General features: G+C 49.1%; 1 protein-coding gene across 2 annotated transcripts; it reads right to left on the bottom strand.

The window, feature by feature from the left end:
• Positions 1-5,726: 5,726 nt before the first annotated feature.
• On the bottom strand, positions 5,727-16,435 carry PERCC1 (proline and glutamate rich with coiled coil 1). Of its 2 annotated transcripts, none has more exons than XM_061548977.1 (5): positions 16,181-16,435; positions 11,844-12,044; positions 10,254-10,622; positions 9,563-9,730; positions 5,727-8,790 (listed from the first exon to the last, which is right to left on the bottom strand). In XM_061548977.1, exons 2-5 carry the CDS (start codon positions 12,001-12,003, stop codon positions 8,321-8,323), a joined length of 1,167 nt encoding a protein of 388 aa, XP_061404961.1. In that variant the 5' UTR covers positions 12,004-12,044; positions 16,181-16,435; the 3' UTR covers positions 5,727-8,320. The 2 variants fall into 2 exon arrangements, with proteins under 2 accessions (XP_061404961.1, XP_061404960.1); XM_061548976.1 differs by lacking the exon at positions 16,181-16,435 and adding an exon at positions 12,942-13,032.
• Between the last annotated feature and the right edge of the window lie 243 nt (positions 16,436-16,678).

Here is a 16,678-nt window from a genome sequence, read left to right as displayed (position 1 = left end):
CTCAGCCTCAAATGGGTACCTGGAGCGGTGTGTTAACATCGCCACTGGGGAGACAAAGGCGGCCGGGCGTGGTTCTCGCCACTCACCCCCCCCCCCTCCCTCGAATGCCGGGGGATCTATACGGGGAAACTTTGTCTCTGTTGCTTATATTGCTACAGTACCATTAGACAAACACAATATCAATATAACAAAAAAACTTTCGTTCGTCAATCACACTTAAGCCTTGAATGGAACAAAAAAAATTGGCAACGTTTCGGGAAATGGCCCTTCTTCAGAGCAGATAAATAAGTTGAATGCGCATTAGATTTTATGTACTATAAATTAGGGTCATTGCCCGAAACGTCACCTATTATATATTGTTCCCCTTTTAAGGCGTCAGCGTTGTTGCTGTTGTTGTTAATTGTGCTTATCCGCCACTGACAACGCAGCAGCGGTGGCTAGGAGATGTTAACTACCTCGCCTGGTATACAGGAGGTCGTGTATTCGATCCCGACCCTAACGCCTGCTGTGAATTTTGGAGTTTGCGTGTCTCTCTCTCTCCGTGGTCGCGTGAATTTTTTCCCGGGTCCTCCTGTTTTTCCCCTCCACATTTTAGAATCAACGTGCGTTCAGAGCATTTGGCTGCTAGAAATGTACGCGCGAGAAGCAACTTTATTTGGCGATAAATTGTGGCCAGGTAGCTTCTGAAAACAGAGTTATGCAAGCCCAGTGAGTGGGCCATAGCTCGGCTTAGGCAGCAGCAGTGTTCACCAAATAATTTGCATAAGGGCACAATGCACAGTGACCTGGAACGCACCCGATATCGTCAAATCTTGGCAGCTAAGCATGGTTTTCAGCCTGGATAGTTCTCGGATGGGTTGGTGACGGCCCCCCCCCAACCATCGCACTCAAAAGGTGGTGTAAATGTGTAAGAGTGGGCGATACAGGGCATAGCGGAATAAGCCATTGTGTGTGTGTGTTTTTTATTGCTTTCCCAACCATCAGCAACGCCACATGAATGAGGGGTATTGACAGAAAACGTAGACTATTATACATGTTAAATTTCGATTTAAAGCTTTCGTGACTGCAGGGATTCATCTTCTTGGTTCTTTCGGTAAAGTCACGTAGAAGGGAAGTAATACAAATAATAAAAATAAAACAATAAAATTTCTATTTAAAGCTTTCGTGACTGCAGGGATTCATCTTCTTGGTTCTTTCGGTAAAGTCACGTAGAAGGGAAATAATAAAATAATAAAAATAAAACATAATACAATTTCGATTTAAAGCTTTCGTGACTGCAGGGATTCATCTTCTTGGTTCTTTCGGTAAAGTCACGTAGAAGGGAAATAATAAATAATAAAAATAAAACAATAAAATTTAGATTTAAAGCTTTCGTGACTGCAGGGATTCGTCTTCTTGGTTCTTTCGGTAAAGTCACGTAGAAGGGAAATAATAAAATAATAAAAATAAAACAATAAAATTTCGATTTAAAGCTTTCGTGACTGCAGGGATTCATCTTCTTGGTTCTTTCGGTAAAGTCACGTAGAAGGGAAATAATAAAATAATAAAAATAAACATAATAAAATAATTCTCACGACGTTTCAGCCACAACGCAAGCAGCCGTCCTCAGGTGAAGAACAGGTCTGTCGGAAAGACAGCGTCTGAATGGGCACCACCAGGCTTGGCAGCGTATATTTCCTTTAAGGAAGTGTTATTGATGAAGGTGTTTATTTCGTTTTTGTGAACGTACGTTTTGATCTTGATGATTGATGTTGGGCCCTGTGCCCTGTGTCGACATGCATGTTACTCCACTTTCGCTAATAAACTACAATGGACACACTTGCCTACTACCGCATTCTCCGGATCAAAACATGCTCTGGAAAGTAAAACGCACCCCAAAACTCGTGCCCGATGTCAATAAAAGTATAAAAAAATACAACAAAGACAATGATCCCGCATGGAGATGTTTACAGACTATTGGAGAAAAGTTTTGTGAGCGAGTAGCGTCTATCAAGCTGGCACGGCACACCACGGGGTGGGTGGCCAGCAACTCCTACGCCCGACCGCCTTTGTCTCCCCAGTGCTCACGTTTACACACCGGCCGCGCCAGGTACTCAATTACGGCTGAGTCGACCTAGGGGGTGCCCAGAGGCGGTTAAAACTTTCGTCACCGATGTTTGTCGTGAGCGGGAATCGAACCCCGGTCTCACGGATTCGTAGCGCGGTGCCCTAACCACAGATCACGTCACGAAGAGGAAATGCGGCCGTCTGGAACGGTCTTCCTTCCGACATTTGGAAGCCACTGGTAGCTATGCACTTTTTAAGTCGAGATTGAAAACTAATTTCTTTGGAACTGCTTGTTTGTGTGTTTGTTGTGGTGTTGTCCTTCCCCCGTACCTCCTATGAGCGCGGGTGGCTACGTACGGTGCGAAAAAAGTTCAACGTACAGTACATGGTACGTCCAAAACAAATTTTGAGGGAGTGTATTGCAACGCCTACCCACAGTTTCCCATTAACAAACTCCTCCAAAAAACAATCTAAAGATAGCTTTCAGAAGAAAAAAACTATCCGCCGACATTAAGCGTGAGGTCACCGTCACCAGGGAACAGGAGCACGCGGCCGAACTAGAAAATCCACATTTGTTTCTCAAGTACAAGAGAGATCTAACTCTCACACACACATAAAACCATTGCCGAAGTATTTAGCAGTCGTGTTGGCTGGTGCAGGAAGCGTTATACCCTTACTTTTGAGACAACACGATCATGTCACTGCAAGTGAGTCTGTGCACACACACACGCACAGGTAGAGTATGTGCTTATTTTTTTAATTCAGGCTGTGATATTCGGTATCAGGCTGTTGTCATGGGTAAATTAAGGGTTGTTCGTCCGAAAACATTGTCAACATTCGAATGTCTAACGGGGACCACCACTGTGCAATAGCTCAAGTTTCGCCCAACTATTATTCACTCAACATCTCCGGCCGGTCCACTCTATCTCTGCTTTGAAGAAGGTCTATTGCCCCGAAACGTCCCCTATTATGTATAGAGTATATATGTATATACATATTTAAAACTGAACGAGTATTTTTTTTTCACCAGGTAAGGCCCACTGAGCCATACAGTTTTTTTTTTTCAGGAAGCGATCTGGCCATCGTAAAGGATAGCTCAACGAAGTGGCTTATCGCGTGGAAATGTACATCAGCAAAATACCCTAAACGCGTGATGTCCATTCTCAATGTTGTCAGGAGGGAAACCCGGAGGACCCGGAGAAAAATCTACGCGACCACGAGGAAAGAGACACGCAAACTCCAAATATACAGCAGCAGGCGTCAGGGTCGGGGTCGCACCCACGACCTCCTGTATGCGAGGCGAGGTAGTTAACATCTCACCACGAATAAAGAGAGAGACACGCAAACTCCAAATATACAACAGCAGGCGTCAGGGTCGGGATCGAACCTATGTCATCCTGTATACGAGGCGAGGTAGTTAACGTCTCCTAGCCACCGTAGCCTTGTGGGATAACCTCCGGTGTGCACGGTTGGCTACGTACGGTGCGAAAGAAGTTCAACGTATAACTGCACCGCGCAGGTTGGCGAAGCGGGGGGGGGGGGGTGGGGGGGAAGAGTCCCAGTTGCTTATCGTGTGGAAATTTAGATCAGTAAAACATACTCTTAAACGCATGTTGAGAGCAGTGTTATTCACACGTGTTTCTGCAATGTGTGCTTGTGCACCACTGCCAATGCAGTATCGTAAAACGTGTCTGGTCACAAGCGGATTTCCGAACGGGAATAGCCAGAGGTGGGACAAAGTCATTGTTATGCAAGTCCAAGTCGAGTCTGAAGTCATCAAATTCATGACTCGAGTCTGACTCGAGTCCAAGTCACATGACTCGAGTCCACATCTCAGAGGTGGGACAAAGTCATTGTTATGCAAGTCCAAGTCGAGTCTGAAGTCATCAAATTCATGACTCGAGTCCAAGTCACATGACTCGAGTCCACACCTCTGGGAATAGCTGCAGTGTTTTTGCACGGTCAAAATTTGCCACGGTACCATTTTTTTAATCCGATAGTTTACGCCGGTGAGAAGAAATCGCACGCACGCACACACACATGTTTTACAACACGCGTCTGTCATACAGGAACCCAATCTGCACCTGACGTACGTTGGACCCAGCGTTGCGTGTTTGCTGGGCCAATGCCTGTTGCATTAGTGGTGGTTTTAAAAAAAGACTCATAATCTATATGAAAGAGAAATTTGTGAATGTGTGTCTGTTCGAAATGTTTAGCATACTTCCCAACATGCTACAAACTTGAAATTTGGCATGCGGGTAGCTTCCAGACTGTACACAATGCAAAAAGTATAAAAATAGACTTTTGTATTTATGGGGGGGGGGGGGGGGGCGCAATAATGGATATAATATATTGCACGGCAAGTGAGCGGTGACGTCACATCTGTGATGTCACCCGCATGCGGCAGCGTCACGCAGTGTGTTACGGATAAATGGACGACACCACGTGGCTTTGTACGCCGTCGCCTTGCCGTGACGGCGTGCGACGAGGCCAAACCGAGTCGCAGATTGTGACGGCACAATGACCGTGAGGGTGTTAATAGCAGGCAAGGAAGGGGCTTACGTCGAGTGAACTTTCAGTTGAATTCGATTTTCTTCCGCAGGCCTTTATTCGTACGTGAAGTACAGCACAGCAAATCGCGCGCGCGCACAAACACGTGAAATACACATTCACACGCCGCTATGGCGAGATGTTAACTACCTCGCCTGGTATACAGGAGAGCGTGGGTTCGATCCCGACCCTGACGCCTGCTGCTGTATATTTGCGAGTTTGCGTGTCTCTCTCCCCGTGGTCGCGTGGATTTTTCTCCGGGTCTTCCCTCCGCATTTAAAATCAACAACGCGCATTTAGAGTATTTGGCTGCTATAAATGTCCACGTGAGTAGCCACTTCGTTGAGCTATCATTTGTGATAGCCACGTCGCTTTTGAAAAAGAGCCACACATCTCAGCGGGGACTTACCTGGTAAAGTAAAAAGCAGTTTCGTCGTAGTTTACGGGAAACCGATAACGCGATAATGTTCATATCGTGAAAACTTTATCTCGTATCGTCACGACGTATCGCGGCAGCCATACATTGAGAACAAAGGTCCCCCGTATAGCCTTATCAAGACTGTAGGGGCAAGTGCTGTTAGCGAGCACCTATGAAGGCCGGAACGGTACACGAGAGGGTGGGTGGCCAGCACCACGCCCGACCGCCTTTGTCTCACCGCAGTGCCGACGCTTACACACCGCACCAGGTACTCGTTTGAGTCGACCTAGGGGAGGCTCAGGACCGGTTCAAATAATCGTCACTGGTGATGGCCGTGAGCGGGAATCGAACTCGGGTCACCGAGTTCGTAGTGCTGCGCGCTAACCCCTACACTACCGCTCCCCAACTCACAAACCACACATACACACAAACACACTTAAACGACTCACCCACAACCCCTATCTCGACCCAGTTGCACCGCGCTCACAGACTCCTCCTCTGTGTCAGTAACAACTGCCTGCGTGTTTGGCAGTGGACAAGGCGCTAACCGCTACACTACCGCTCCCCACACATTGAGAGCACGCACACGCACACACTGTCATGTCGCTGCGACCTCCAAAGTGCGGAGTTCAGACAGGGAGACGGTGGTGGAGACGGGGGCCACAGGGGGGACTGGAGGGGATAGGCAGAGTTGGAGAGAAAGAAAAAAAGGGGGGCTGGGGGGGTGGTGACCGCGCTGCGGTTGCGAGATTTTAACTCCCTTAATTCTAGATGTGAAGCTTTCGTGACTGCAAGGATTCATATTCTTAGGTTGTTTCGGTAAAGTCACGTAGGTAAAAAATTTAAATTAATAAAAGTAAAATAAAAATAAAATAAAAATCACGACGTTTCGGAGGCAACACAAGCTTCCGTCTTCAGGTGGAACCGTCACAGCACGATAGCTGTATCAATACGATAGCTGTATTTAACTCCCTTGCCTGGTATGCAGGAGGTCGTGGGTTCGCTGCCGACGCCTGCTGTGTATTTGGAGTCTGAGTGTTTCTCTCTCTCTCCCCGTGGTGCGTGGTTTTTTCCCCTCCGCATTTAGAATCGGCGTCACGTGTGGAGATTATCTGGCTGCTATAAATACCCAAATGACAAACCGCTTCGTTTAGCTGTCACCTGTGGCCACGTCGCGTATGAAAAGGCGCTATATAGCTCAGTGAGCCTTACTTGGTAAAACAAAAATGTCTAGTTTATAGGTCAGACCGTGTTATACATGTGTGGCTGAGAAACAAGGCAGTTAGTTACGATTCAAATGAAACGGGATGCAATCCTCCTGTAGCCCAGCGAGTATCCATTCTGAAGCTCTGGATTTGTACCTCGCGTGTGTGTCCGAGTGTGATCATCGAAAACAAGAATTGTGAGCTTTAATCGAATCGTGAAAAACCATTGATTCGCTCGGGTGATGAGTGGCGGTGGTGGTGATGAATGATTTATCCCTGCTGCCAATTCTCAACTCGCTCGTGTCGTCCGTGATTGTGTGAGCATCCTTCGGCAGATCACTGGAGCGCTGCAAAGCGATAAAATGATCCTGGCATCGCATCACATTGCATGGGCCGCAACGAGCCACGTGCAATGCGCCCTCCCTCCACGTATGTACATACTCCGTTGAACTTCCTTTGCACCGCACGTAGCCAACCGTGCACATGGGAGGTGCGGGCGAAGGAAGAGCGCCTCTCTTCTCACGCCGTGACCCGAGGTACGAAATCCCAGGCTGCTGCTGCTGCTGATATCTCAAACTCATCAGTAACAACATAAAAGAAGCAGACAATCCGCCCCCTTTTCGTATCTGTCTCTCCACGTGAACATTTTTTTTGGTGTTGTTGCTGCTGTTGTTATGCGCATCACATCGGCTGGACGGCCCTTCCTTCTGGGAGTGAATTTCCTCGGCGGACACGCGCATCCTCTGGACTGGGTTTTTTTATTACACGCTTTCTTTTAACTCGCTCTGTGTCTGTTGATGTCGTTGTTGTATCCTGAAATCTTGTAACTCAATTTTAACCCACTTTCAAATGTGGTATCGACTGCAGACTTGGTATACTTTTGTCATACTGATGACAAGACTATATTCTATCATTAAAATACGAAATATATATTTTTAAACATTATTTTATATATGTGATATTTCGGCTTGGGTCTAATTGTCCACGGTCAACTGACGTTGGCTGCAATTGCCCACGGTCCCTTACGTTATGGCAAGCTTCGGGTCATCCTGGAGTCATGAAGTTCTGCCATTACTAGTACATTTCATAAAAAGCGTGTTAAAAAAAAGTTTTTTTAAATATTACTTATTTTTGCCGTTCAATGTATCTTCGGCAGGCGTCAGGGGACTTGCTGAACGCCAACGCAGGTGAACTGCCCCGGACGTCAAATAGATGCGTGGGTTGTGTGTGTGTGTGAACAACGTATCAGCGTTCAAAAGGTGCTGTGGGACTTTCTAAATGTTTGCGGGAGATGTCAGGGCCGGTGGTGGCGTTGCGGTGTGCGCGCGGCGCGTGTGTGTGTTCGTTGCAAGCACGCCGCCTGCTCCCGGACTCAAAGTGAGGCTGTTTTAAGCCATCCTTTGTTCACTGTTATCTACAGAAAGCCCCGTGGCGATTTTTTTTCCCAAGGCTAAGAAAACACGTTTCTCTTTATGATAATAATGAGAAAAAAAAATGATTAATGCTGCCACTGCTGGAAACAAAGGTAACATTCTCTAAGAGTAACCCCCTCCTCCCCCCACTACTCTAGAGGGGTTTACACCATGGGAACCTCATTTGCCAGTAAAAATATGATAATTGGTTTTTTACCCTTCTATCTGGCAACAAAACTGACACCTTTTTATTATGACTGCAGGTATTGCGGTCTATGCAAACATGACTCCTTGTAAAAAGGTGTCAGTTTTGTTGCCAGATAGAAGGGTAAAAAAACAATTATCATACTCTAGAGGGTGTTTGGCCTACTCTTCCACGCTGGCCAGGTGTCGTGCTAGTACCCACACTTTACCCCCACCGAACGCGAGCTGCCGATCGACTTAACCGCATCGCACCGATTTACACGGCTGGCTTGCACACAGAGGCGGTGGGTGATCTTTAAGGAATTCTCGCGGGGAATTGTTTCAACTGCGGCGCCAAAACAAAATCAACCTGCGCGCGCTCTTCATCGTGATCACAACACAAACAGGTTGCAGAGCCGCAAGCAACGACACGCAAACGTACACACACACACACAGAATCTTATTACAGGTGCGAGAGCAAATCGCCCAGCATTGGTGCCCGACGCTCAGCCGTGGCTCATGATGAACGTGGCCGCTTGGCACGACACGGCGAGGTGAGCGGCCGGGGTTGCGTGTCCCAGCGTGGGTCCTGCCTCCAGGGATGAGCCTTCTTCCTCGCCGCTGCACTCCGCCTCCTCCTCCTCGTTGGCCCACGTGGCCAGCAGGTCGCTGAAATCTGGTGTGCACGTGGAAATGATGCCCGTGCCGCCGCCGCCGCCGCCGCCGAGCCCGCGAGCAGCGCTGCTCGTACCGGCGAGACCGGCACCCGCGCTCCCAACATCACCACCGCCGCCATCAGCGCCGCAGTAGCCGGTGCTACTGTGGCCGAGGTTACAATCGCCGCCTTCGATGTTGAGAAGACCACCGGTAGCGGCAGCAGAAGCAGCAGCTGCATCGGCTGCGTTGCCGAGAGCGCCAGCGGCCGCAGCGTGGGCTCGCGTTGCTCCACCGCAAGCCGGCGTCACCGTTGTGGGCTCTGTCCATGGGAAGAGACGACAACAACAACGACAACAACAACGTGCTCGTAATCACGAATGATTATCATCATCAGCAGCAGCAGCATCAGCGATGGTCAATCCAATGTTGGACGAAGGCCTCCCTTTGCCTATTAATTATAAATGTGTTGTCCTCATAGGGCAGTGTTACGGACAAATGTGTTGCGTTTGTAATTATTGTGCTCGTGCACCAGTGCCATCGCAGTATCACAAAACATTGCGGTCTTTTCAATTCTAATTATTTTATTTTTTTATGGTCATTGAAGATAAACTATTGGAGATTTAGTTCGAATGGGATTTAACCATTCAGCTGCACTCATCCACTCGTTCACGCACTCATCCACTGGCCCGCTCACTCACTCACCCACTCCCTCATCCTCTCATTCACTCATCCACTCGCCCACTCACCCACTCGCTCACCCACTCATCCACTCAACCGCTCACTCACTCAACAACTCGCTCATCCTCTCATTCACTCATCCACTCGCCCACTCGCTCACCCACTCATCCACTCACCCGCTCAATCACTCACCCACTCGCACATCTTCTCGTTCTCTCATCCACCCGCTCACCCACTCATCCACACACTCACCCACTCGCTCACCCACTCATCCACTTCGTCGAGCTATCATTCGTGATACCCAGGTCCGCTTTCTGGAAATAAAAAATATCTATATAGCTCAGCGGGGCTTAGCACCTGGTGAAATAAAAAAATATAATGTTAGTGACGGGGGGTGGGCGGCCGAGCGAGACCTGTGAAGAACGACGGGGGCAGGCGGCGCTTGAGCATGGGCACGGCTGCTGGGTGCGCGCTCCACAGCCGCGCGCCCGCCGCGAAGGGCCTCGCGCTGCCCGAGAAGAGCTCGCTCAGAGGGCCCAGCGGCCGCTCCTCGTCGCGGCCGCGTGCCGCTCCGGCTGTGGCTGCACGCGGGGACCGAGGGGGGGGTCGAGAGGGGGGTCGAGGGGGGGAAGGAGGGGGGAAGGAGGGGGGAAGGAGGGGGGACCGAGGAGGGGGGGGCGAGGGGGGGGATCGAGGGGAGGATCGAGGGGGGGATCGAGGGGGGGAAGGAGGGGGGGATCGAGGGGGGGATCGAGGGAGAGCGAGGGGGGGCGAGGGGGGGGACCGAGGGGGGGGGAAGGGGGGATCGAGGGGGGGACCGAGGGGTGGGATCGAGGGGGGGATCAAGGGGGGGACCGAGGGGGAGATCGAGGGGAGATCGAGGGGGGACCGAGGGGGGGATCGAGGGGGGGATCGAGGGGGGGGATCGAGATATTGTGGCCAAGGTTTAGCAAATTGTTGTTTTTATTTACATAGCATAGCAATTATTTTTATAGCAATAAATTGGGGGGGGGGGCATTTTGAGCATATTTGAATATTGGGGGGGGGGGGGTGGATGTGTGCCCCTCTTGGATAACGGTAAAAGCCACGAGGCCGTCTCCTTACTCGACGAGATGCGGCGGCTCGCGTTTCCCACCGCTCCCGGCGAGTGAGAGGAGGTGGAGGCTGAGGAACAGCGCCACCACGAGTCTCCTCCCTCGGCCAGCCGCAGGAGGTCGGCGTAGTACAGCTCCCTGCCGGACTTGCCGCTCGCGAATCGGTCGCGGTAGGTCCCGGGCGAGCCGCTCCAGCCGGTCGAGTGGCCCTCACCCTCGGCTCCCCGGCGGCCGAACAAACGCTGGATGTCGGAGCTCACAGTCTCGGCGAAGCGCAGCAGCTGGCGCGGTTGTGTCCCCTCTTCATCCTCTTCATCCTCATCCTCGTCGTCGTCATCCCCCTGCTCCTCTTCCTCCTTGTCCCCCATCACCGGATGGACTGCGAGACGAGCGGTCAGGTTTTTTTTTTTTTAGATCGGATGAGTTTATCGGAATCCGAATAAATGATTTAATACCGGAGAAATCCGAAGAGCTGTGAAGCTCTTTTTCGCACATGTCCAGTCGGGGCACGGGGTCAGCACGTGACAACAACGGACAATGCAACAAAATACGATAGGAGTGCAAAGTATAGGAAAGGTAATGAAATCACACGAAAAATATATTGAGAAATTAAACGAAACAATTTATTGGGCGATGCTGCTGCAGGCCTGCAGCTGCATTGTCAGCGGTGCACAGGCACAACCAACAATACAGACTCACTGCATTCGCCAGTGACACTGCCTGAAATATATCAAATAGGTGACGTTTCAGGCAATGACCCTTCTTCACTTACGTGCTATTCATTCATTCAGCGAGTGCGTAATCGTCGAGCCATGCGATAGAGTTCCTCTGTGGTCACGTGTAGTTATTGTAAATAACTTAGTGGACAAGTAATCAAATCATTTTTTTAAACTATTTTTTATTTTACTCGGTAAGGACGGCTCACTGAGCTCTTTTTAGAAGTGACCTGGGCTATCGCAAATGATAGCTCAACGAAGTGGCTTATCATCTTTCGGAAATTTATAGCAGCCAAATACTCTAAACGCGTGATGTTGATTCTAAATGTGGAGGGGAAAACCCGGAGGACCAGGAGAAAAATCCCCACGACCACGGGGAGAGAGACACGCAAACTCCAAATATGCAGGCGTCAGGGTTGGGATCGAACCCACGACCTCCTGTATACCAGGCGAGGTAGTTAACATCTTTCCACCATTGGACTTATATAGCAATTTTTATCCATGGATCACAGAGCGCTGTACATAATATGCATTTTTTTTAAAACGATACATTGTTTTTATCATGCCACAGCTGCACTTTGGGTTGTCATGAAGACCCCTTAATAGGCTATAAAGTAGGATCCATTGCCCTAAACGTCGCATGTTAAATATATAAACATATACTTTTTCACTTAAGGCCACGATGTTATTGACGAACGCTTTCAGGTCTGTTGTTGTTGTTGTTGTCGTCGGCTGTGTCAATTCTACTCGGCAATCGGTCAGTCACCGTCCGGCTGACTCGCATTTCCCGGAGCCCCCGGGAGATGTTCGTCCTCCCCGCCGTCCCTCATTGCCCTCGTTACCATCGTTACCATAGTCGTTACCATCGTTACCACAGTCGTTACCATAGTTGGTGTCGTCGTCCAGCAGCATCTCATCATCGAACTGGTCGTCCTCTTCGAAGTCGTCGCTGTCTCGAGCGGTCTCCATCTCGTGGTCATCGAGTGACTTAACGAAGAGATTCGCCTCCCCGCTCCCTGATTGGTGGATCACGCTGGCAGCCATGTTGCTGCCCCCGTCGTACGCCGCTGTGATTGGCTCAGAACCTTCGCGGCCGGCGCAACACACGTGCACACTCCGTGTTAAGCGAGGCTCGTTCTGAACAAAACCGCGTCACGTTGTCATCACAATGTCATATTCGGGGTCAATTGTGGCCAAGATCGTAAAGCATTCACAAGTTATTGTGCGTGATTGGGAAACACTCCCTGAGCAACGGCGCCCCATATTGACGACCGATGCCTATTTGACTAAAGCTATGAAACTACTACTAAACTTCGATTTAAAGCTTTCGTGACTGCAGGGATTCATCTTCTTGGTTCTTTCGGTAAAGTCACGTAGAATGGAAATAATAAAATAATAAAATAAAACATTATAAAATAATTCTCACGACGTTTCGGCCACAACACAAGCAGCCGTCATCAGGTGAAGACCAGGTCTGTCGGGGAGACAGCGTCTGAATGTTGTGGCCGAAACGTCGTGAGAATTATTTTATTATGTTTTATTTTATTATTTTATTATTTCCATTCTACGTGACTTTACCGAAAGAACCAAGAAGATACTACTAAACTATATATATTTTATTTTACCAGGTAAGGCCCACTGAGCTATGTAGCTCTATTTCAGAATCGACCTGGCTATCACGAATGATAGCTTAACGAAAGTGGCTTATCGTGGTAATCTATAGCAGCCAAATACTCTAAACGCGTGATGTCGATACTAAATGTGGAGGGCAAAACTGGAGGTCCCGGAGAAAAATCCACGCGACCACGGAGAGAGAGAGAGAGACAGACACGCAAACTCCAAATACACAGCAGGCGTCAGGGTTGGGATCACACCCACGACCCCCCTTTCACCAGCAGTGATGTGAAAAGAACAGTTGCATTGCAGCGCCTTTAACTTTCACTGAACACGTGACAGGCAATTGGTGAGGGTTGATAGCTCACGTGTAGGCATGCTGCTCTGCCCTCGTGAACGAGGTCATTTGGTCACGACCTTTCATAGCGCCTTTCGACAGAGAAAGCACGACTATTGGTTTTTTCCACGTCGGCTTTCACGACCAATATTATTCACAGTAACTTTAATTGTCACGTAAACGAAACGTGGAAATTTTAAGTGACAAACCTTACCGGTCGGCTGTGTCGGTTGGTGGCGGGTTAACGACGCATTTCGACTTATGCGATCTAACCCCAAAAAACACACCTTGATTCTGAGCATTACCATTCTTGTGATTATTAACACGCGTGACAACTGAATGTTTGGCCGTGTTGGGTTTGTGGAGGGCTTCACGACACAAATGTGGTCTAACCCAAAACATACATTTTACGAAAATTTTTTCGATTTAAAGCTTTCGTGACTGCAGTGATTCATCTTCTTGGTTCTTTCGGTAAAGTCCCGTAGAAGGGAAATAATAAAATAATAAAAATGAAACATAAAATAATTCTCACGACGTTTCGGCCACAACGCAAGCAGCCGTCCTCAGGTGAAGAACAGGTCTGTCGGAAAGACCGCGTCTGAATGTCACGTTAACAAAACGCTGTCTTTCCGACAGACCTGTTCTTCACCTGATGACGGCTGCTTGCGTTGTGGCCGAAACGTCGTGAGAATAATTAAATGTTTTATTTTTATTATTTTATTATTTCCCTTCTACGTGACTTTACGAATAATATTAGCTATAAATAAACCTGCCACGTATTAAGTTGTAATTCTTTATTATTATCATCATCATATTACACGGCCCGAGGTCTGTGTGTCTGAATGAGTGAACCGTGCCCTCGTAATGGAGTGCGCTGACATGTGGCGACATTCATGTGGGGAGAAATAATGCGAACACGACTTATTCATGAAGGTTACACAACAAAAAGGTCAAGACATCATCGTGGCCAAAGTCGATGATGCCACCAAAGACAAAGATCCCCCGTGTAGCCTTAACAGACTGTTGGGGCAAGTGCTGTTAGTGAGCACCTACAAAGGCCGGCACGGCACACGAGGGGGTGGGTGGCCAGCACCACGCCCGACCGCCTTTGTCTCCCCAGTGGCGATGTTTACACATCACACCGGGTACAAATTTGAGGCTGAGTCGACCTAGGGAAGGCCCAGGACTGGTTCAGATAATTGTTACTGATGTTGGCCATAAGCGGGAATCGAACTTGGGTCGCCGGGTTTATAGTGCAGCGCGCTAACCACTGTGCCACCGCTCCCCACCACCAACAAGCTCACCAACGTCATCTACCCATCCGACAGATCCCGCAGCTGCTGCACAGGAGATACGCCGCAGGGACCACCTCCAATATCTGCACTGACAGTCTCATCCCACCTCTAAGACTCACAGAGACCCATAGACTCACTCAGAGATCCATAGACTCACTCAGATACCCATAGACTGACACAGTGAGTTCCATAGAATCACTCAGAGACTCATATACTCGCATATAGATCCATAGCCTAACAGAGAGAGCCAGAGACTAGCAGATAACCTATAGATCTGCCCAAGAGCATCCCACCATCTGTTCTTAGGTCTTCTCGTCTCCCCTTTCAACCACCCACTCACTCACTCAATCACCCACTCACTCAACCACCAACCCACTCCCTCAACCACTGACTCACACAGCCAGCCACCCAATCACTCACTCACTCACTCACGCCACAACCCACTCACCTAACCACCCACTCACTCAACCACCAACCCACTCACTCAACCACCCACTCACTCACCTAACCAACCACTTACTCAACCACCAACCCACTCACCCACTCACCTAACCACCCACTCACTCAACCACCAACGCACTCACTCAACCACCAACCCACTCACTCAACCACCAACCCACTCACCCAACCACCCACCCAATCACTCACACCCTCACCCACTCACCCAACCACTCACTCAACCACCCACCCACTCACGCAACCACCAACCCACTCACCCAACCACCCACTCACTCACACCCCTCACTCACTCACCCAACCACCCACTCACCTAACCACCCACTCAACCACCAACCCACTCAAGCAACCACTAACCCACTCAACCAACCACCCACTCACTCACTCACACCCTCACTTACTCACCCAACTATACCCACTCACTCACACAGCCACTCACCCAACCACCCACCCACTCACCCAACCACCCACTCACTCACACCCGTCACCCACTCACCCAACCACCCACTCACCCAACCACCTACTCACTCACACAGCCACTTACTCAACCACCCACCCACTCACTCAACCACCTACTCACTCACACAGCCACTCACTCAACCATCGCACTGCAGGTCACGACGCTTCTATTTCTGCTTCCCTCACGCTGCTCTACTCTGTACCGCCCTGTCGTAGTTCCCTTTCCCCCAAGCTCTTACAATAACAACCTTTGGTTAATTCAAGAAACTCGTTCACACTTCAAACGTTGGGAGATTAAAGTTTTTGAGTTATTTGGGCCTGTGCTCAGCAAATGTGGTGAATAATAGAAACACAATTCCACAAAACACGCGTGTCACAATGCGTGTCGTCGTCGTCGCGAGTGATTTGACGAAATGTTTTCTTATTTGACATTGCTGTAAATTGCGCTAATTTACGAATACGCACGCGTCGGTCAATCAAATAAGCAGGTGACTGACGAAACATGCTTGCCACCGTAGAGATTATTTATGAACAGCCTCTCCTGGTCTATTCCATGCCTTTTTAAAATCCTTTATATTAAGTTCGCTTGCTTGCTTGCGTGCTTGCTTGCTTACGACCGTGCAAATCTTTCGGTCGTTTTTTAACCCACTTCCCGTGATCCAATCGAGCTGACATTTTGCACAGACTCGTTGTGCGAGACAATTAATGTTCGTGAAAAATTTTTTCCAGAATTTTTACACTGTTTAGGGAAAACAAATTAAATATTTAATTACCAATTGCTTAATACTGGCAGACAATCATCTGACCCATAGGTGGCAGCCATCTCAAGCCAGAGGACGAGAGGACTCTAGCCGCCACGCATATAAAGGATTTATAGTGAAAAACTTTGTTTTTACGGGTTATACTTATTTGGTCTCCAGCACACCACGGCGGCTCATAGCGCACGCACAGAGGACACGGAGAACGCTTTGTGCACCGTAACCGAAACACTTGATGACACCCAGACAGAGACAGCAGTCAGATATATCAAAAATAAAACAAGAATCACATTCGCGTTTACCTGTTACCACACCGTGGAGATGCTGCGCTTTTCACCAAGATACTCTCTATATATATTTTTTTAAATCGAATTGTTATTTATCTCTCTCAATATTCAAGCAACTTGGCGTTCCGGATGACGTTGCGGGCACTTTGAGTCCGAGCTTCAGCTGACGTGCAGATGTCGCGGACCGCCAGATAAAGGCGGGGTGACAGCGTGACCATGAGATCCACTCAAAGACCCAAAGATCCCCCGTGCAGCCTGCGGACACGTTTGTGGCCAAGAGGTTGTTAGCGAGTGGCACCGATGAAGACCAGTACGGAACACACGAAGTGGGGGGGGGGGGGGGTCGCCAGCAGCACACCCGAATAAAAATCCACCCGTCACACACACGCACGCACTTATTTCTTGGTTAACACACATACTTGTGAGTCTGTGTGTGTGTGTGTTTTATCGGTAGCAGTGGAGGGCGTGTGTGTGTGATGTAAAACACACACACACACATACTTGTGTGTGTGT

The sequence above is a fragment of the Lethenteron reissneri genome, chromosome 10, assembly GCF_015708825.2.
Source record: "Lethenteron reissneri isolate LAM-NWPU_2019-01 chromosome 10, ASM1570882v1, whole genome shotgun sequence".
NCBI lineage: Eukaryota > Metazoa > Chordata > Hyperoartia > Petromyzontiformes > Petromyzontidae > Lethenteron > Lethenteron reissneri.
The sequence above is the reverse complement of the archived record's forward strand: the minus strand, read 5'-3'. Positions and strand labels throughout refer to the sequence as shown.